This window comes from Gossypium hirsutum, chromosome A01 (assembly GCF_007990345.1).
Source record: "Gossypium hirsutum isolate 1008001.06 chromosome A01, Gossypium_hirsutum_v2.1, whole genome shotgun sequence".
NCBI lineage: Eukaryota > Viridiplantae > Streptophyta > Magnoliopsida > Malvales > Malvaceae > Gossypium > Gossypium hirsutum.
In genome coordinates, this window is record NC_053424.1 from 4,435,356 (window position 1) to 4,457,530 (window position 22,175).

Consider the following 22,175-nt stretch of genomic DNA (forward strand, 5'->3'; position numbering starts at 1 on the left):
TTTTATATGGGCATTTTAGAATATTTTATATATAGATGTAAATAATTAATTAAATATTTTAGAAGAATATTTTTTAATACTTTTTGGAGTTGGCACTTAATTCACATATTGATAGGTATATAATCATACACTAAAAATCTATCCTTGGTAAAGAAATAAGTGTAACTAATGCACGTAGTTTTTATTACTACATTGCAGAGTATTTGGTGAATTATGGAACTTGTAGGACCAATTTGTGAAGTGCTAAAGGGGAAAAGATTGTATGAAACAGTGACGCCACGTCATCTGTATCCCTTTCCAATAATTTTATGCCACATCAGTATTCTTATCCTGAACTTTTGAATTTTATTTTGAATTTCAGTATTTTAATTTAGATTTGATTTTTTTCAGGATAAAATCTTGAAATTCAGGATAAGAGTATTGATGTGGTATAAAACTATTAGAAAGGGATACAGATGACGTGGCGTCACTGTTTCATACAATCCTTTCCCGTGTTAAAGTGCTTGGGAGATCCTACATGTACATACATAGAGCATCACAAAAAACTTGAAGAAAGGAAGAATGATCTTCTTGCAAAACAACGCCAACTAAACGCTATGAAGAGTGATGTGGGGCTGAGAATAAAAGCAGAGTTTCGATGGGGAAGACGTGTAAGGCAAGAAGTAGAGAACTGGTGTAACGCCCCAATTTTCGAGAATTCTGTGAATGTTGGCATAGGTTTAATTATGTTAGTGGGCCTATAGAAGGCCCAAGCCTAAGATAGAACCCGGTATTTTTAGTTAATTTTTGTTCCATAAGAAAAAGGGAGTGAAATTATGAAATAGGACCTATGTGAAAATGTTTGAAAATGCTATATGCTAAATGGAAGTGGCCAAATAAATAAGAGTGCAAAATAGGAGGATTTGCATGACAAACCTCCCATTTTACATGAAGTGGCCAGCCATCATGTTGTTGTAGACAATATGAGTACTTGATATCCTTAATTCATGGTATAAATTGATAATGGGTTAGGTAAATGTTCCATGATAATGGATTAGGTAAATATTCCATGATAATGGGTTAGGTAAATGTTCTATGATAATGGTTTAGGTAAATGTTCCATGATGGGCATTTCATGTCTTTTGTATTAAAGAATTAAATGGATGAAATATGAAATTTTATTAAAAGAAAAAGGGGTGAAAAGAAAAAAGTTTTGTCCATCTTTATTCATCATAGCCGAAAGTTAGAGAAGAGAAAGGAGAGGAGAAAGCTCTTGAATGTTCAGTCACTTGGGGTAGAAAATTGAAGGTAAGTTCATGGTAGTTTGCTTCTATCTTGATGTTCATGAGTTCTTCTTGATTCTACCTTAACTCTTGAAGCATATTTTGGTTTTTGGTTATGTTGTGAGCATTTGGTCATGAATTAAAATGAAGGAAATGGTTGTTGTTTCATGTTCTTTTGATGAAAAATGGAAGATATGTGAAGTTGAGCCAAACAAATGAGCATGCATGTGCTTAGATGCTAAGGGGAAAAATCGGCTAATATGTTGTGCTTTAAAATGATGAAATAGAGATTATACTTAAGTAAAATCATAGATATGTGATGATTGATTGGTGATATACATGTTTAAAAAAAACATGCATGCAAGTTATGTGTAAAAGAGTGATTTGGTAATAAATCTGCTTGGGACAGCAGCAGTAACGTGAATTTGGAAAATCACCATAAATTGTGAGAGATGAGTTAGAAGCTGAATAAATTATGTAATTAAAGCTTAATGAGTCTATTTTCAAATGAAATAAACGAGAACATATTTTGAATTCTGTACAATGAGAAATTTGATTCGTAATGAAGAGTGGTCAGATTAGTCAAATAGTGAAACATGTGAAACTTTAAGAAAAATTTGGTATTGATTGGCTAAACCAAAAATTCTGAAAATTTTATGGATAGAAGATATATGAGTCTATTTTCAGGTAAAATTAACAGAAGTTGATTTGGAGTTTCGTAGCTCCAGTTATAAATGATTTAGTGACTGTTGTTCAGAAGACAGCTTACAATGAGATTATGATTATGTGGTAAACATTGACAAAAATTTGTTAATGAGTTGCTTATTGATTTCTTATAAGCTTACTATGATCTGTAGGTGTGGTTGGCTGAATATTGTAAGGGGTTAATACGTAGTTCGTATTTGAATAGTTAGATTAATGTGTTAGTAATCCAATTGTAGGCAGTTCGTGTGTGGATCTCGTCAGCATATTGTCGCAAACAGGTGTGTAACTAACACCCTCTTTCTTAGTTTGGATCGGCAAAAGTCGAAATGCCGAAACGCCGAAAACCGGTATTTTGTAGATTTGTGAGTGTGCGAATGCTCGTGAGGTAAATCGATTAATGTTTTTGGTAAGCTGCAATGTTTGGACTGCAAAGTGCATGATTTCTGTGCCCTCGATATTTTTGGGCTTAATGGGCCAAAATTGGAATGATGGGCCAACGGACCCAATTCGGTAAGAACCCTCGGTAGTGATTCTGTTAGTACGTGAAAAGTAGGAATATGCATAAAAAACCCTAAAATAGATAAATTACTGAAATACCTTTAAAAGTGGAAAATTTACAGTTTTACCCCTAGTAGATAAATTATAGAAATACCCCTAAGGTTAAATTGACCTAAATGCATGTTTGATTGTTGTTATTTACTGCATGCCATGTTGTTATTATCTGATGCATGGGATTGGGATATTGACGGAGGAAGTACTGAAAGTGGCTTGTCCACGTACTGGAGGCTTTGCCTCAATTTACTGTTAACTGAGCAGCAAGGCTACAACTGTGGAATGTTGGGCTGGGTGGGTTGAGCTATTCCCCACATGGAGTGTAGGGCTGGTACGGGTGGAGTGTAGTGGTTGATGGGTTGAGTAGTCTCCCCAAATGGGCTTACATATGTTATTGATGTTGCATGTATTTTGAAATGGGCCTATGGGCCATACTGTTATCTAAATAAGGGGCTAAGGCCCAGTTTATTGTAATCTGAAAAGGACTCTGGTCCAGTACCACTGTTACCTGAATGGGCTTAGGCCCAATAGGCTTGAGCTTACTTGGGCTTTGAATGAGTTTTCCTTACACACTGAGTTTCCCCAAACTCACCCCTTTTATTTTCATCGACGCAGGAAATCCCCAACCATAGTTGGCTTGGAGCTGTGAGGGAATTCGGAGTGGCCACCCGTTCTGAAAGTTTGGTTTTCTTCTGGTGAACTGGACATCTTATTATTTACGTTGAGGTTTGGGTTTTTAAATGTAATAAGGCCGCTTAATTATTTTTTATGGTTTTAATATGTATTACTAAGATAGGTATTACTTATTTTAACTGTTGAAATTGGATAGCTTTAGGGCGCGTTTTCAAAAAAAACAACAATTGATTTCAAAATAACACGACAATAAGCAAAACTTTCGCAATGAAAGTATTTTCTAAAATTAATCATTTTTCCTAAAAATGACTTAATCAAATCGGTTTCCTAGAAATATACATGACGTTAAGGTGTGGAAATGGCGGTGTGTATGTCTAGGATTAGATCTAAAGGGAGCTTGGTACTTAAGTAGTCCGATAGACTCACCTCCTCTTTTCCGGTTTCCTACCTGGTGCACAGCTTCCATTCACTTTAACCTATAATGAAATTATCTTTTAAAACACTAAGTCGATGTGGCATGTCGGATCCGGCCATAACGTCTGGGCCGGGTTTGGGGTGTTACAACTGGCTTCTAGATGTGCAAGCCATCAATGACAAAATACTGAACATTGATGAAAGAATGCAAAATGTGTCTTGTTTTTCACGTGCACGCCTTGGAAAATGTATTCCCCAAACAGTTGAACAAGTTGAGGAAATTATTGAATGAGGTAGTTTCACTGAAGCCCTAGTAATTGATAATCCATCTACTGCTGGAGTGCCTTTTCAATTGGAAAATTTAGAAGGTGAAACCATGGCGAAAGAAGACATTTGGAACTATTTGATGAGTGATGAAATTGGAATGATTGGAGTTTGTGGTATGGGCGGGATCGGGAAAACCATTATCATGAAGCACATACACAATTAACTATTGGAGGAGACTAAAGCTTTGTTTGATAAAATAATTTGGGTTACTGTTTCAAAGGAATTCAACATTCCCGATTTACAGGAAAAACTTGCAGATGCTTTGAATATTGTTGATCGTCCAGAATCTGAACCAGAGCGTGTAGCAGAACTAATGGAGAAATTGGGACAAAGAAGATATGTATTGATCTTAGATGATGTTTGGAAAAAGTTCTCTCTGGCAGAGGTAGGGATCCCTAAACCAACATCCAGTAATGTGAGTAAGTTGGTATTAACGGTCTGTAGATCTATAGATTGTAAGGTAGTCAAAGTGCTTCCACTGTCCCATGAGGAGTCCATGAATTTGTTCTTGGAGCATGCTGGACATGGGGTTCTAAAGGTTCCATCTTTGAAAGAAATTTTGGGCAACATTGCTAGGGAGTGTGGTGGGTTACCCCTTTCCATAGCTGTAATAGCTGGGAGCATGAAGGGAATATATGATATTGCAGAATGGAGGAACGCATTAAGAGAGTTACGAGACTATGTAAGAAGTGTGAAGGGCACAGATATTGAAATATATGAGCGATTAAAATTTAGTTTCGATTGTTTGGGAGAATTGAAAATCCAAAGTTGTTTCCTTTATTGTTCACTATATCCAGAAGACTATAAAATTCCAAAGGAGGAATTAGTAAAATACTGGATAGATGAGGAATTTCTTGGAACTGGTAGTCGAGAAGAGTTGTATGATAGGGGTCATACTATATTAAATAAATTGATAGACAATAGTATGTTGGAGAAGGCTAGAGATGATGTTAAGATGCATGATGTAATGAGAGATACAGCATTGTATATCAAAAGTTCTGGCCCCCGTTTTATGGTAAAATCTGGCATCGGACTAAAAGAATTACCAACCAAGCAAGAATGGGGAGAAGATCTTGAAAAAATTTCCATCATGATGAATAACGTATCAGAAATTCCTCCGTACTTGTCACCCAATTGTAAGGTTCTCTCTACCTTATTATTGCAAAAGAACGAGTCCTTACAAAGTATTCCAGAATCGTTCTTTCAGCATATGCATAGACTCAGCATTCTAGATCTTTCTTATACCAATATTGAGCAATTGCCCAATTCTGTGTTAAACTTGGAAAAGCTCAAAGCATTGGTGCTTCGTGGATGCTACAACTTGAGATATGTGCCTTCACTAGAAAAGCTTGAGGCTCTAAGAAAGTTAGACCTCCGTCGTACAGCTGTTGAAAAGGTCCCTGAAGGTTTGGAAATGTTATCAAATCTAACTTATCTTAATTTATGTACTCAAAGCTTAAAGAAGCTGCCAGTTGCAATTATACCTAGGCTTTCTTGTCTGCAATGTTTGGTATTATATGTTGAATCAAGTCGTGTAAAAATGAATGGATTCGATGCTACTAGATTAACGAAGCTAGAGATATTTGAAGGGAGGTTTACTGAGTTGATAGACTTTAATGCCTACACCAAGTCTATACAAGGTCTACAGCTCACTTCTTACTTGCTTGTCATGGTACTACTTGAAGCAAAGTTTAACGTCAAACCACTTGTAAAAAACACAGTACATTATTACTGTTTCAAGTTGTTGAATGTGGACAGCCAGATCGGGAGAAAGAAGGTGATGAAGTGCTTGAGCCGGCTCTATGGTACGTATGCAATCAAATCCATAAAAATAAAGACCAATTAAGGTCAGTGCGGGTAAGTTGGTAGTCCTAACTATGTTGAATGTCATCGTGTGGCGCTGTGGGGACTGTATCTCCACCCTACTGCATACCCATATTTTTTGACTGGACCCTTAAAGGTCCAGTGCCACTCACCGCACTACCCTTCCCATTATATCTCCTAATGCTTTATTATTATTTTATTTTTATTATTGGACAAGCCTTTATTTCTTCCCCTCCCCCCTTCATTTTGTTGTTGTATGTTGGTTTTTTTTTCCTTTTTTTCTATTCAAGGCATTTAGTTAATTTTTAGTTATTTAAAATAATAAATTAATTTATAAAATTAACATACTAAAGGTTTTGTGTAAATACTTCACACACATAATTAATTACATAAAATAAATTTATATGTAATTAATAACAAATAAGAGTAAAGAGCCAGAACATTATAAAATCATAAATATAAGCATGAGAATAAAATATATAATTATATAAATAAATCAAGAAATAATCGAATAAATTGCCATTAATATATGATCATTTTTAATCTAAAATAATGTGTCAATATATTGAACGATTAAAATTTTTAAGATTTTAAATGTTAAATAATGTTATTTGGCCAAAAAAAAGTTAAATAATATAAAAAAAAACACAAATTATTTTTTTAAAGTAGTAATTAATGTATGTTGAGTCATCTTGTGTTATTGATGGGAGTATTCAGGCATTTATACATGTTGTTACAGATGGTATTACAACTTATGATGGGACCCTACTGTTTTGTCTTGACTCCACTGCCTCTAGTATTGACATTTCGTGTCCTTAGTATTGATATTCTCTGCGGGCTTCAAGTCTGTTGGACACGTGTCTACGGAGCACATGGCCCTTTCTGTTCTTGGGATTGACATTACGAGCGAGCTTCGTACTTGCTGGACAAGTGTCCAAGTGGCCAGTGGAGCATGCGATCTTTTCTGTGAGCTCCTTAGATGTACGCAAATTGAGACTGTGTGATAAAGGGTGAGAAGGATGAACGCAAAAGCGGATCATAAAGTTTGTCAAAGTCTATTTGGACAGCACAAAATATTTAGATGGAAATGTAAGTACATTAGACTAGGCAATTAACAAAAGAATGACTAAAATATTTAATTTTAAAAAATTAGGTGACTAAAACAAAAGAATTAATAGTTGATTGACCAAGATATAATAAACTAAATTAAATGAATATTCATAAAATATTTATTAATTTAAGTTTAATATATTTCTGATAACCAAATTGTAAAAATATTCACAATTGGTCTAACCAAAATAATTTACGTGTTTCATAGAAAAGTATATTTTAATTTAAAATTTAATAAGAAAAAAATTAATAATGAAAAAAGAAATGACAAAAAAAACTATAATAATAAGAAAATCATATTTTAATAATAAAACACTAAAAAAATTCACAAAAAATAATAATAAAAGGTAAGATTGTGATTGTGAATGAGGTTGAGATTGTGGAAGCTTTGACGGTCATTAAAAGTGTCGAAGTTCCTGTGAACAATTGGTGGGAGAAAGTAATTTTAAAAATTGATTCTTTGATTGTCTTCTCGGAAACTAAGAAAAAGGATTTTGAGAGGCGATGGAGCTTAAAACCAATTCTGAAGAGATTTGATATTCTAAAAGATCAGTTGCATAATTTTTTAATCCAAAGGATCAGAAGGGATGCTAACAAAGCTACAAATTGGGTGGCTAAAATGGAGATGTGCTTGGAGGGTTGGATAAATCATCCGCCATCTTCATTGTTGTTTATTTTCAATAAGGATTGTTTGTTAACTCCGCTTGTTGCTTAGTTTTGGGTTTGGCCTCATTTTGGTAGAGTTGATTTTATGTCTGCTCATTTATCATTGTTAGGCTTTTCTTTCTCTGTTGTCTCTGTGATGTTCTTCTCTACTGATACGGTAATGTTTTGTGCTTTTCCAATGATTTTATAAATATATTTTACTGGTAAAAAGAAAAAAAAACTTGATCAAAATTATTTACAAGAACTAAAATTAAATTATTCAAATAATTTAAGTTGTTTTTCAAATTTTAACTCAACTATTTAACTCAAATTATTATTTAAGTTGCTTTTAAAAATTAATTAACTTCAACAATATCATTTGAGAAAATTTTCTTTTTCTAATCCATTCAAATTTTACCCATCCTTAAATTTTTTATATATAAAAGTTTTAATTTATAATTTCAACTAAATTGAACCCAAACAAGCATAATCTCTTGAATCATGATTTAGTCAAATTTATTATCTTTAAATTTGAGATCTAGTCTTTTGAATTTTAATTTGACATAATTTATCCTCTGCTTTTATAATATCATTTGTTAGTCTAAATAATTAATATCAATTAATTATTTCAACTAAAATGCTAATTTGATTGTTTCTTAAAAATATTATATCACACATGATGAGTTGGAAGCGTGTTTTAAGAAAAATCTACTTCAATTAGCCTATGATATTATAAAAATAGAGGACAAATTATGTTACATTAAAAAGTAGATGGATTAATTTTTGAATTCGAGCATAATAGAGGAACCAAAATTAACTTTGACCTGTATATTAATATAATAGGGTAAACTACACCAGAGATCAACTAAAATTAACTTTGACTTGTCTACTAATATAATAGGGTAAACTACACCACAGATCACCCAATCATTGTTCTATTTCTTTTTTAGTCACTCAACTATTATTTTTTAAAAATTTGATCATCTAACTATTACACTTTTTTCTTTTTTGTCGCTCAACTTTTTTTTTAATTTGATCATACAACTAATTAAAATTATTATTTTTATTTCCATTAAGTGTTGCTAAATATTTAATGAAAAACAACGTAACAATTAAAAAATTAATATAACAATAAATTTAACCCAACTTTTATATATTATATTGATTTATTATTCCATCATTTTTTTATTTGTCAGCCGACGTTCTCATCAGAAATTTCATGGCACTTGACAAAAATATACCAAAAAAGAAAATCTAATTTAATTAAATGAAAAGAAGAAGAAGCAATAATGTTTTATCACGGGGGAATGTAAAATTCCGAGACTGCCCTGCAATCATTTAATGGGTGGCTGTAATACCAGTATTTTTCTCATGATTTAGGCAAACAATTCCAGAGTTGATATTAAAGAAAAAAACAGCAGACACGGTGAAGCAACGCCAAGGTAACATACATTTTCCCCAGTAGCTAAGTATATTTATTTGTTAACTCTGAATCAATATCTGATTTGAATCGCTTTTCTGTATGGTAAGTTACTCGCAACAAATTCGTATAATCAGACGCTTTTCTCGTTGGCTTGATCTGAGTGTAATATTTCAGGTAAACTTTTCTTTCATTTTAAAAGAAGGAAGACGATGGGTGTGGGTTTGAGAATAATCTGATTTCCTCTTTGTTTAAGCTATGGGTTTTGGAGGAATTTAAAAAATCTGACTTCCCAATTTCGCAACAATCTCACCTTTTGTAGTTTTCTTTTTTAAATCTTAAAAGTCATTCAACAATACAATATAATATAAAATAATAATTACAGTAGATTATATAGATCTATAATAATTAGACCTCCTCTGCTTTCTCCGGTCTGTGTTTTCCGGCCCCTTAGACTTTTGTCTAGCATTTTCTTTTTTGTACAACTTTTGCGAACTGTCCTCCACTGTTTGTAACTTTTTCATAATGAAAGTTTCATAATTAGAAAAACGTATTATTTGATTGGGTGAGAGAAAAAGACTATATAGGCAAGGTACTCATATTTTTATTTTAAATCATTTAAAAAAATTGTTAATTTAGTTATTTTAAGATAAAAATTAATTAAATTGATCATTTTACAGATAAATGGTAATAAAAGATTTACAGTATATTTCCACATTAATCATTCTAAAATTAAGAAAAATTACTTTTAAGTTACTCTATATAAAAATTATTGCTACATTGGTTTACCCAATATATATTTGACCTTGGATTTTCGTTCATGTTAGTTTGATAATTTGACAAATTTTCTCAATTTTGGTCCTTACAATGAAATTAAACTATAATATTGTATCATGTTATCACCTAAATTCTTTTATAAAAATTACAAAACTTTAGGTGATGTCGTCACATAATATTAGAATGTCATGTTATCACATAAATCAAAGTTGAGAAAATTGTCAAGTTTCGAGACTAATGTGAAAAAAAAATATAAAGACTAAATTAGGAATTAACAAATTCAAAGATTAAATGTTGATTTATCCTATATAAAAAGAATCTCAATTCAAGGCCGCAGTCATTTATAATTCATTTTTTTAAATTATTTTTGATAATAGAGATGATCATGAGTCGGCCCAAGTAAAATTTTAAGTCTATTTGCTAGGTCCAGGCCCAACTTAAAAAATAGGTTTAAAAATTTGTCCAAGCCCGATTTAAATAAAAATGCTAAAATTTGGACTTGACTCGACTCGCCCATATTAATTTTTTTATATTATATTATTTTTACATAATTTTTAAATATATATAATACATCAAAAATACTAAAAACATTAAAATAAATATTTCCGAGCAAATTGAAAATAATTTTTAAAAAATATGTATACTAAAATAATACTAAAATAGATGCAACTTAACAATAAAATATCTCTAAAATAATAACAATATTAACAATAAAATAAGTGTTATACAACAATCAAACAATAACAATAAAATAATAATAATATAATAGTGAAATGATAGCAAAGTAGGGAGAAAGCAATAAGAAAAAAATAGTAAATTTTTTTGGCATTTAGTGAATTCAGACTAGGCCGGGCCGAGCTCGTGAAAAAAATGTCATACCCTAGGCCCGACCCATTTTTAAAACAAACTTTATTTTTTTACCCAAGCCCTCCCACTTTCGAGTGGGCCTTTAGGATGAGCCGGGTGGCCCAGCCTATGAGCAAATCTATTTGATAAACCATTAAGTTTTTATTTCATTAAAAATTAACATTCTCAACATTAAGGTCTATTTGGACAACATAAAGTAATTGGATGAAAATGTAATTATACTCTCTTATAAATTTTAAAGAATTGTAATTCTCTAGACATGTTTGACTAATAGAGCACAATTACATCATAATTTATAAGTCATGTTTTGTGATACAAGTTGTAATTAAAAAATATTAATTGCTATAAAAAAATTGTCAGCACTATAAAAGAAATTTTAAACGAGTAAGAGAAACTGAAATCAATCATCATATGTAATATGTTAATCTAAGAAAGTAATTAATAATATAACTACTAATAAAAATAACAAGAAAATAAACATCATATGCCTTTTTATTAATTACCTAATTGTCCTAACATTCCATAATTTACATAATTTTACCTAAATACTAATATAAATTAAAGTTATTTTTTATACAATCTCTTTTGATTTAGTCTCATTTTTCTTTTGCTCCATTGTTGGTCCTAAATACCTAATTAAAATCTAAAAAAAAAGAAGCTTAAAATTAACAAATTTATAACTACGAAAAAATTGTTGGGTTGATGACATCAACTCTAATGATCTTACTCTTTGCAATACAATAGTGATAATACCAATTTCAAGCTCTAGCGTTCTTGTGCCTTGATTTGTATGAAGTGATAGTTAAAGTTCTATTAGATACCTATTTTGGCACGGGTTCAAACTATGTTACCCCATCCGTACCTCTAATATTGTATAAAAAAATAATTTTTGGTGAAAAAAGTCTAAAAGAGTATTTTTATAATTACTTTTTTAAAATTTGTATTTTTTATGACCTATATTTACTTTTTTTTTATTTTTTAGAATTTTTATAGTTAGGATTAAATGACAATTTTTGTAAACATATGGCTAATTTTGTTGAAATTTTTAGATTTAGGATCAAATTGATAAAAATGTGTAAATATTGGAGGGCTAAATTTATTATTAGATTAATAAAACAAAGCCACATTAGACATCCGCAACTAACAGAAGAGTGACAAAAATATTTAATTTCGAAAAGTTGCATGGCTAAAACAAAAAATTTAATAGTTGAGTGACCAAAATATAATACACTAAATAATTAGGTGAATATTCTAAAATATTTATTAATTTGGGTTTAATATATTTCTGATAACCAAATTGTAAAAATATTCAGTAACTATTGGTCTAACCAAAATAATTTACGTGTTTCACAAAAAGGTATATTTTAATTTAAATTTTTAATAAGAAAAAAGCTAGTTGATAATGAAAAAGGAAAGGACAAAAACGTTTAAGTTATAATAATAAGAAAATCATTTTTTATAATAAAACACCAAAAAAATTCACAAAAGATAATAAAAAAGGGAAAAACTGTAATTAAATATTTTTTAATATTATTTTAAAACAATTTATAAAAATAATTAAACATTTTAGAAAGTAAAAATGTTTTTAGTTCAATCAAAGTACTTTGCATATAAGAAGAATATTTTTTTAAATAAATAAAAAGAACAAAAGAAAAAATTAAATATAATTAGAAAAATATTTTTCTAGTAAAAAAAGGAAAAAAATAAAAAGAATTCATAAAAATGATACAAAAAGGGATAATCAATTAAAAAATTTATAATATTAATTTAAAAGAACTCATAAAAATAATTAAATATTTTAAAAGGGTTCCTACCAAAAAAATATATGTTTTAAAAGGGTAAAAACATTTTATTTAAATATTTTATATGGGTATTTTAGAAGATTTTATATACTGATATAAATAATTAAATATTTTAGAAGAATGTTTTATTTTTTTAATATTTTTTGGAGTTGACAATTTATATATTGATAGATATATAATCATACACTAAAAATCTATCCTTGATAAAGAAAAAAGTGTGACTAATGCACGTAGTTATTATTACTACATTGCAGAGTATTTGGTGAATTATGGAACTTGTAGGACCAATTTGTGAAGTGCTAAAGTGCTTGGGAGATCCTACGTGTACGTACATAGAGCATCACAAAAAACTTGAAGAAAGAAAGAATGATCTTCTTGCAAAACAACGCCAACTAAATGCTATGAAGAGTGATGTGGAGCTGAGAATAAAGGCAGAGTTTCGATGGGGAAGACGTGTAAGGCAAGAAGTAGAGAACTGGCTTCTAGATGTGCAAGCCATCAATGACAAAATACAGAATATTGATGAAAGAATGCGAAATGTGTCTTGTTTTTTACGTGCACGCCTTGGAAAACGTATTGCCCAAACAGTTGAACAAGTGGAGGGAATTATTGAACGAGGTAATTTCACTGAAGCTCTAGTAATTGATAATCCATCTACTGCTGGAGTGCCTTTTCAATTGGAACATTTAGAAGGAGAAACCATGGTGAAAGAAGACATTTGGAACTATTTGATGAGTGATGAAATTCGAATGATTGGAGTTTGTGGTATGGGCGTGATCGGGAAAACCACTATCATGAAGCACATACACAATCAACTATTGGAGGAGACTAAAGCTTTGTTTGATAAAATAATTTGGGTCACTGTTTCAAAGGAACTCAACATTCCCGATTTACAGGAAAAACTTGCAGATGCTCTGAATATTGCTGATCTTCCAGAATCTGAACCAGAGCGTGTAGCAGAACTAATGGAGAAATTGAGACAAAGAAGATATGTATTGATCTTAGATGATGTTTGGGAAAGGTTCTCTCTGGCAGAGGTAGGGATCCCTAAACCAACATCCAGCAATGGCAGTAAGTTGGTATTAACTAGTAGATCGATTGAGGTTTGTAGATCTATGGACTGTAAGGTAGTCAAAGTGCCTCCACTGTCCCATGAGGAGTCCATGAATTTGTTCTTGGAGCATGCTGGACATGGGGTTCTAAAGGTTCCATCTTTGAAAAAAATTTTGGGCAACATTGTTAGGGAGTGTGGTGGGTTCCCCTTGCCATAGTTGTAATAGCTGGGAGCATGAAGGGAATATATGATGTTGCGGAATGGAGGAACGCATTAAGAGAGTTACGAGACCATGTAAGAAGCGTGAAGGGCACAGATGTTGAAATATATAAGCGATTAAAATTCAGTTTCGATCGTTTGGGAGATTTGAAAATTCAAAGTTGTTTCCTTTATTGCTCACTATATCCAGAAAACTATATAATTTCAAGGGAGGAATTAGTAGAATACTGGATAGATGAAGAATTTCTTGGAACTGGTAGTCGACAAGAGTTGTATGATAGGGGTCATACTATATTAAATAGGTTGGAAAATAATTCTTTGTTGGAAAAGGTTGATAGGGATAATGTGAAGATGCATGATGTAATGAGAGACACAGCATTGTATATCAAAAGTTCTGGCCCCCGTTTTATGGTAAAATCTGGCATCGGACTAAAAGAATTACCAAGCAAGCAAGAAGGGGAGAAGATCTTGAAAAAGTTTCCATCATGATGAATAATGTATTAGAAATTCCTCCGAACTTGTCACCCAAGTGTGAGGTTCTTTCTACCTTATTATTGCAAAACAACAAGTCCTTACAAAGTATTTCAGAATCGTTCTTTCAGCATATGCATAGTCTCAGTATTCTTGATATTTCTTATACCAATATTGAGCAATTGCCCAATTCTGTGTCAAAATTGGAAAAGCTCAAAGCATTGGTGCTTCATGGATGCTACAACTTGAGATATGTGCCTTCACTAGAAAAGCTTGAGGCTCTAAGAAAGTTGGACCTCTATCATACAACTATTGAAAAGGAGCCTGAAGGTCTGGAAATGTTATCAAATCTAACATATCTTAATTTATGTATTCAAAGCTTAAAGAAGCTGCCAGTTGCAATTCTACCTAGGCTTTCTTGTCTGCAATGTTTGGTATTATACGTTAAATCAAGTAGTGTAGAAATGAATGGATTCGATCCTGCCAGATTAACGAAGCTAGAGATATTTCAAGGGAGATTTACTGAGTTGATAGACTTTAATGCGTACACCAAATCTATACAAGGTCAAGAGCTCACTTCTTACTTGCTTGTCATGGCACAACTTAAAGCCAAGTTTAAAGTCAATGAGGTAACCACAAAATTTAAGCTTAAGTGTGACGGTGTAAGAGACAGCATAGTCTCTGGAACTGGCAAAAATCATAGTAGCAGACAAAGGTACGATCGAATAAAATCCATATTATGTTAATATACTTTTATGATATTAATTTAGTCAGTCTTGGTATTCATATTCTTTTTTGTTATGGAATTTTCTATTCAGCAATATAACGAGTTAACTATAAATACACTATTCAAATTAAGGGTCAGAGTTAAAATTAAATTATATATTTTAACGTTAGTAAAAATATAATTTTATCATTTTAATAATCTATATTTTTATAATTTTAAAAAAATTAAATTAATATATTTATCATTTTTGAGATATTAAAGTGTAATTTTATTCTTATTTATTTAAATTTTATAAATTATAAAAAGATAAATAAAAAAAATTTAGGGGATGGGGCCTCGCCAACACCGCTGGCTTCGCCACTTATTGAAACTATACTAATATGTGATTTGGTACCATAATAAAAAATAAAAATTGCATTTAGCCACTTGAGCTTTCAAAGTTTTTATTAATCTGGTCCAAACATTAATCAAACCTGCTTATGTCGCATCAAAATCAGTTTTCTACATTTCATAATCATATTTTGAGGAAACTGAAACATGAGAAATGCTTTATAAATATATAATTGATTAAAGCCAATATTCAAGAATAATTTATAAATACTTTTATCTGCAGCTAAATATTGAATATCTGTGGAATCTGTGTCCTTTGTATATTTGCATTTTTTTTATTTTGAGCATATCTTTTATTTCTTTTCGCATATTTTTAACGGTTGAAGGTGTGGAATCTGTGTTCTTTAATCGGGAAAATGGACTACTGGAAGTGGTTGGTAACGTGGATATTGTTCGATTCGTAAATAAGCTGAGAAAATATATCTATGTTGAGATCCTCTCTATAGTTCCAAACCGATGGGTTCCGTCTCTTTTACCCAAGAAGGAAGTAATTTTGAGTGGATGCTAGATCGGAAGAGATCCAGTAGTTCTTCCAACTGATCTTATGTGTCTGAGAATTTTTGAATTCCACAATGTGAGAAGCTTAAGCGATATCTCCATATTTTTCCAACAAGCAAACCAGTTAAGGGTCTGTTCAGTTGAAGATTGTAAAGGGATAGAATCCATTCTCGACTCGTCATTGTCGAACTCGCTGTGCAGTCCACTTGAGAACCTTGAGTACTTGTGGCTTGAAAGGTTGGATAATTTGCATGTGCTTATTAAATTAGAAGCACCTCTTTCTATTTCTAGCTCACTGCCTCTACTAGGCATCTTTTCTCATCTTAAATCATTTGTGATTAAAGAATGCCTAAACATGAAGCAGCTCTTCCCATTTAAGCTAGCACATGACCTTCAAAACCTGGAGAAGCTGGTGGTTTGTGATTGCGTACAAATGGAGGATATAATATCATCAGAGGAAGAGATTCACAAGGGAAAAAGGAATAAACACTCCCATGGAATTCAATCTTCCCAAATTAAGGGAGTTGGAATTGAAGAACTTACCAAAGCTAAAGAGCATATGCGGTTCTAATACGACAATGGTATGCTTGTTGGCTTAGATCAATGTCGATAACCTTGCCTCTAATGCTTCAGCTTCCTTCCTCTCTTTTTTTTACTTGTGGTTTAATCTGTTATAGAACTTCAATTTTGCTCTAATATGGTTTGAATGTTAATGTTGTAATTCAACTTTGTACATTATAATCTTGACTTTAGTTTGCATCATTTCTGGCTATGTGGTTGCATTTCCTAATCTTATAAATTGAAGTTAATATAAGCTGCTTGCTGCTGGGTTTTATCCTTCTTCTGTCCTTTTAAGATTGGCCATAGTGAGACTGAAGTCAATTATATTTTTTATAAAAGAAGTTAATATAAGTTGTTTGCTGATGGGTTTTAAATTCCCTGGAAATTCAAAAATATTATTTCATGGTGCAAAGGCCTGAAAACCTTCTAATGACAAAATTCCTTAGCCAAAAACCTTTCTCATTCTTTCCTTTGCATGTAAGATAACAGTGTAAACTAAGACCCTAGAAGGCGGGCCAATAAACATTAATGAATACATACATCAATAAAAGAAAAAGAGAGAAAAACCCAGAAAGAGAGAATTGCTTTATGCAACCCTAGAAATTAAGCCATACTTTTCTGCACATCTTGGTTCATGTATGATAATATATGTTGTTTCCAATGTGATGATTTCGTAAACCTCAACCAAATCAATCAAAACAGGAGAAAAGCATCTGAAAACCAGAAGAACATGTCTCTAAGCCCACCTAGAGCAAGGGTCAATGGTGCGCCCCCTGGGAGGAACTACCGGCTTTACTGGTGCTACCACTGCCATCAATCTGTCAGGATTGCTTCTACAAATCCGCCGGAGATTGTCTGCCCTCGATGTTTTGGGCAGTTTGTTTGCGAGATGGAAATCAACAGGCCTAGGATGGTTGTTGATTTCACTGCTTTTGATCCATCCCCTGAAGCTCGTCTGTTGGAAGCACTCTCTCTTATTATGGATCCTCCTATCAGGCTATTCAGTCTTGGTAATTCTGATAACCAAGAACCTCGGGGCAGGCCTTGGTTGAGACGTCGGAACAACTTACTAGAATCCGGAGGTGAAAATCGGCCTCTGGAGCGTCTTCGTAGGCACAGGAGCCGGAGTTTAGATGGAACTGATGATAGAGAACAAGAACCTGAATCTCTAGGTCATCCTAGGACTTGGATTATTGTTCCACCGCCGGGCCCTTTTGGCCTAGGCCAAGCTGGACCAACTTTTCCACATGAAACCCATGGACGCCCTGCTCTGGATCCAAGGAACTTCTTTTCCGGACCAGGACTAAATGAGTTGATAGACCAGCTAACACAAAATGACAGGCCAGGAGTACCCCCAGCTCCGGAGTCAACAATCGACGCAATTCCAACTGTAAAGATCACGGAATCGCATCTACGCAATGATTCGCAATGTCCAGTCTGTAAGGAAGAATTCAAGGTTGGTGAAGAGGCAAGAGAGTTGCCTTGTAACCATATATACCACAGCGATTGTATTGTGCCTTGGTTACGGCTTCACAATACTTGCCCCGTTTGCCGCCATGAGTTGCCTGGTAGCAGTACCGATGAACAATCCAGCACTGACTGTTTCTCCGAACCCGAGGTTTCTTCCAGCAGAAGAGGTTGGAGGCTTAGGCAACTCGCTAGTAATTTGTGGCCTTTCCATCGGAGGCATCAGAGAATTAACCCAGAGACCTATGGAACTCCTGGTAATTAAAATTTATTCTAATTGATTTCACTTTATACATGCAATATATATTGTATCTAAAGAAGAAGCTTGAATTTGATTTAATTTTGTGCAAACATTCACTTTTGGAAAGATGATCATGAAAATCTTGAAACTGAACATATTCCAGCCATTAATTAGCTTATAGTATTGCTATTAATAGACACTGAAATCCTGTTTGAATATGTTTTCCAGCAGTTGAATCAAGGTCGCATGGATGCTGTATTCTTTAGGATTTTATATGCAGCTGTTCACTTCAAAATTTGAGTATTTTATTCAATTTCATAATTGTTTGATATCAACTTTTAACTTTACAAAAAAGTCATTTTAACATTTCATTCAATTTTTAATCTTTAAATTTGTATTTTTTTTATCAAATTACCCTAAAAAATGTAAGTTTAAGAGATGAAAAATTAAATAAAAAGTTAGAATATATTTTTTTAAAGATTAGTGGCCAAAAAATCATTTAACCTAATGAATATTACATGACACTTCTCTCATTGAGGCCAATAGCAGCTACCATGGCCTTTTACTATAATCATATTCCTTTGTTAATTAAAAAATCGTCTGTCATTATACAACAGGTTTCAATATTTATTACTTATATAACATTTAAATATTGTTTTAATTTTTTAGTTGATTTAAATTGGAGGGGCTATTCTTAACCATTGCTGCTATAATATCCTCCGTTTATTTTGAGCAGCAAAGTCCGAAAATGTTTGAGAGATTAGAAGTAAATTAAACATATTTGAAGGGTTAAAAGCCAATTTCGGTGCTTTAAAATAATTGTACCATTTTTGAGTTAAGGCTATTGCCGGCTCCGTTCGCCACTATTTACTATTGTAAGTCGGCCTGTATCGGTACAAGTGCACGAGCAAACTAAATGAGTACGAGCATCTAGTTTATCTTTTCCATGAACTTCAACCAGGCATGAATTCCATGAAAATTCATTATATATCAGGAGTAAATAAAACTTGATTTAATTTAAAAAAATAAAAAAATATAAATGTTAAGTTAATTGAATTAAGTTATTCAATTTTTTTTAATTAACTCGAATAAATAATTTGAGTTTCAAATTCGAGTTAAATTAAATCTTAAAAATAAACAAATTGATCTCTTTCAACAAAAAGAAACATTCTAAATTTTATATTTTTAAAAAATTTTAAAATTTCAAAATATTCTAAAAAATATAAAAATTAATTTTTTTCAAAATTTAAATAATAATTTTTAAAATCTAAATAAATAAATTATTCACTCGATCCAACGCAGCAAAATAAATGAAGACTGCAATGAAAGTGAGAGAGGAAAACTTTTCTTAATAGGGAAAATGGAAACATTTGAATCATATACATTTTGTAGCTCCACCCCTAGTCTAATCGACAGTTTTTTTTTTTGGATTGTTAGGGGGAAAATTGCTATATAAACAACAAAAGTTAATTATGTTCTTAATGTGTATAATATTTATAATTATAGTTGATATATCGTTTAGAAAAAATTACATATACTTGTAATATTTTTAGAATATAATTGAATTCATTAAACAACCACTTTGTTTATTCAATCATTTTAATTAAAAAATTTTAAAAAATTTTAAAAAATATTTTTAAAACATCCAATTCAATTAATTTGTACTAATTTTTAGTGCAATTGATTCAATACTATTCTCTAGATTAGTCGGATACAATCCAAATGGTTAATTTTAGAATTCTTTAAAATTAAATGCAAACAATTAATTGGAGTTTAGGATATGAGCTCTGTTCTGTATGGTAATGATGTGGTTTTGGATTGTAAATCTCCCTTGTCTTGATCTGCTGAACTTTAGTTGCTTCTTTCTTCTTCTTGTTTCTAACAAACGCTGTTAATTTATTAAAAAGAAAAAGACACTTTTGTTTGCAGAAGATAAAATAATTCGTAAAGCCAACACATGAATTAGGTGTAATATATCAAATAAATTTTAGTCAACGGACTTAATCGACTTATTACAAGAAATTGGTGTTGCAAACAGTATAAATGAAGTAACCATTCTAGTAGCTTAATTTCATCAACATTTCGACAATGAAAGGAACATTTGTGTTGACTTGGATTCTAATCATCTACCTCTCCCAAATAGCAGTGCAGAGCCAATACTACTCGGAGATCCTACCCTATGATCCCGAGCCGGTCAGGGTCACCAATCTTCACTTCTATTTGCACGAAACTCTGAACGGTCAAAACCCAACAGCAGTGAACATAGCCCAAGCTAACATCACCAATAATTCATCAGTGCCATTTGCCATCCTAGCTGTTGTTGATGATATTCTCAAGATAGGTCCTGAGGATAACTCTGAGGTGATCGGAAATGCTCAGGGACTTGGACTCTTGCTTGCTGGAAATACAACAACCGGTGTGATGTACTCGGATTTCGGATTTACTGCGGGTAAGTTCAACGGCAGCTCTATAAGCATATTTTCAAGGAATACGATAATAGAGCCAGGACGTGAGGTTGCGGTGGTCGGAGGAAGAGGAAAATTCAGGATGGCAAAAGGGTTTGCACTGCTTACGACTTACTTTCTAAATGCCACCGCTGTCATTATTGAATTTAATGTCACTGTAATCCATTACTAAATGTTATTTATAGATTTAATTCTTTTATATTGTGCAAAAGTCATATGATTCTACTTCATTTTATTAGAATAAATGTATGGAATATATATATATATATATTCCATACATATATATATTGATGTGATTAAAAATTGAAAGAAACTAAGTGGACATTGGTGTGTTTGATTCCTTGGCACTTGACATGTTTACTTTGCTCAATATATCATGGAGTGACTTCAGTTCCCCAGAAAATTATTCAGATCATCCATAGAGAAATCTTTCCACAAAAGTTTCAACAAAATAAAAAAGAATATATAGAGAAATCTAATAAAATCGAAAGTAAAAATAAAATTGTATAAAATCGCTTTTCTCCAAATTTCATGTTATTACGACCACAATTTGAACCTGTAAAATATTAAAGGACAGGGAGAGTAGAATTACTAAGTAACCAATATTCCCTTCGGTTGGATTAAACAAGCACAAAAGCATTTAGGCCAAAATATTTGATTGCAGAACATATATAACAAAATTTTGGGTAATCTCATCGTACTGCAAAATAAAATTTTCATATCATAAATAAATAATATATAATGTAGTTTCTAAGTGTTTATAAATATAAATATAAGTAATTCATATCTTTTTGCAAGCTATAGCCACCTTTACCACGATAATGAAAGTTGAAAACTACACTTACTCCAACCACATGAACCGGAACAAAAATCACTATTTTAAACTGGTGTCACGGTTGAAATTGGTTTTTAATAAAAAAAAACACATTGACATGACCAATATTTAACCCTCATTGGTAAGATTAAAACATACCATATCAAGAGCAATTTAAAAAAAAAAAAAAAGAGATTCCTCATAATGTGTCTTAAATATATACAAAAAATTATTCAATATATTAAAACATAATTCTATAGCATTTTTCTTAAAATATATTCTGTATACCAAAACTTAATTCAATACCACATATACGAAAAACACAATTCAATAATGTACTAAAAATTTAATCATAAATAAATAAGTATGAAAATATAAACATAATTGTCGCAATTCAAGAATTTTACTAGATTTTCATTGAACAAAATTCATATATCTCTGAGGTTGATTTAACCTGATTAACTAAATGAAAATTTAATAGACAATTAAGCAAACCTCGTAATATCCAAAAATTTAATAACTTCTTTCCTAAATCAAACTTTAACTAAGAATTTATAAACTAAAAAGAAATGAACTTCTCTTACTCATCTTAAGACATTTTCATCATGTGGCAATCACCATAATTATTTAATAACATATATTTAAAAAGATAAAATTTCAATAAAACTTAAATTAATTTGATTTTGAACTTATATAAGTTGGCAAGAAATTACACCAAACAATTGAAATCGGAAGTTTTTGCATTTGAAATTTCCTAAACATTCATGATTGTTTAGTTCACTTCAAGCCATTAAACGTCGTAATTCATTTGGTATATTAATAGTGTGAAAACATGGGTTTATAGATTAAATGTAATACTAAACCATAAAAACTTATTTTTTCAAAATTTGTTACCAAAAGTCTCGGTTTCTAAAGCCAAAAATGAAAAAT

At 31.5% G+C, this 22,175-nt stretch overlaps 4 protein-coding genes across 10 annotated transcripts in view; all 4 read left to right on the plus strand.

Annotated features, from left to right (window-relative positions):
- Positions 1-18,297, plus strand: part of LOC107933914 (E3 ubiquitin-protein ligase RZF1) — a 69,424-nt gene extending 51,127 nt beyond the window's left edge. For 3 of the 7 annotated variants that reach the window (XM_016866215.2, XM_041074421.1, XM_016866214.2), the window contains 5 exons: positions 8,853-8,914; positions 9,003-9,069; positions 12,593-14,797; positions 15,526-17,982; positions 18,195-18,297. In XM_016866215.2, coding sequence (XP_016721704.2) covers positions 16,893-17,982; positions 18,195-18,232 — 1,128 coding nt within the window. In that variant the 5' untranslated portion in view covers positions 8,853-8,914; positions 9,003-9,069; positions 12,593-14,797; positions 15,526-16,892 and the 3' untranslated portion in view covers positions 18,233-18,297. Of the gene's footprint in view, positions 1-8,852; positions 8,915-9,002; positions 9,070-12,592; positions 17,983-18,194 lie in introns of those variants that run through there. The other 4 variants (XM_041074433.1, XM_041074429.1, XM_041074427.1 and 1 more) reach the window with 4 other exon arrangements.
- Positions 3,943-6,721, plus strand: LOC107933895 (disease resistance protein At4g27190). The gene is made up of 4 exons (XM_016866200.1): positions 3,943-3,999; positions 4,114-5,565; positions 5,652-5,750; positions 6,563-6,721. Exons 1-4 carry the CDS (start codon positions 3,943-3,945, stop codon positions 6,719-6,721), a joined length of 1,767 nt encoding a protein of 588 aa, XP_016721689.1.
- On the plus strand, positions 14,097-16,268 carry LOC107933896 (probable disease resistance protein At4g27220). The gene is made up of 2 exons (XM_016866201.2): positions 14,097-14,797; positions 15,782-16,268. Exons 1-2 carry the CDS (start codon positions 14,097-14,099, stop codon positions 16,266-16,268), a joined length of 1,188 nt encoding a protein of 395 aa, XP_016721690.2.
- Positions 18,298-19,972: 1,675 nt separating the features above from the next.
- LOC107933906 (dirigent protein 4) lies at positions 19,973-20,642 on the plus strand. Its single transcript, XM_016866209.2, has one exon. The coding sequence runs from the start codon at positions 20,055-20,057 to the stop codon at positions 20,601-20,603; it is 549 nt and encodes a 182-aa protein (XP_016721698.1). The 5' UTR covers positions 19,973-20,054; the 3' UTR covers positions 20,604-20,642.
- Positions 20,643-22,175: the final 1,533 nt, after the last annotated feature.

Excerpts from the sequence above, each read along its gene's own strand:
- LOC107933906 (XM_016866209.2), top strand. The coding sequence starts at position 20,055 with ATGAAAGGAACATTTGTGTTGACTTGGATTCTAATCATCTACCTCTCC.
- LOC107933895 (XM_016866200.1), top strand. The coding sequence starts at position 3,943 with ATGGCGAAAGAAGACATTTGGAACTATTTGATGAGTGATGAAATTGGA. Across the intron at positions 5,566-5,651 it reads CTTCTTACTTGCTTGTCATG|CCAGATCGGGAGAAAGAAGG; the intron begins GTACTACTTGAA and ends GAATGTGGACAG. Across the intron at positions 5,751-6,562 it reads ACCAATTAAGGTCAGTGCGG|TCTGTTGGACACGTGTCTAC; the intron begins GTAAGTTGGTAG and ends GCGGGCTTCAAG.
- LOC107933896 (XM_016866201.2), top strand. The coding sequence starts at position 14,097 with ATGATGAATAATGTATTAGAAATTCCTCCGAACTTGTCACCCAAGTGT. Across the intron at positions 14,798-15,781 it reads AATCATAGTAGCAGACAAAG|CTTAAGCGATATCTCCATAT; the intron begins GTACGATCGAAT and ends CAATGTGAGAAG.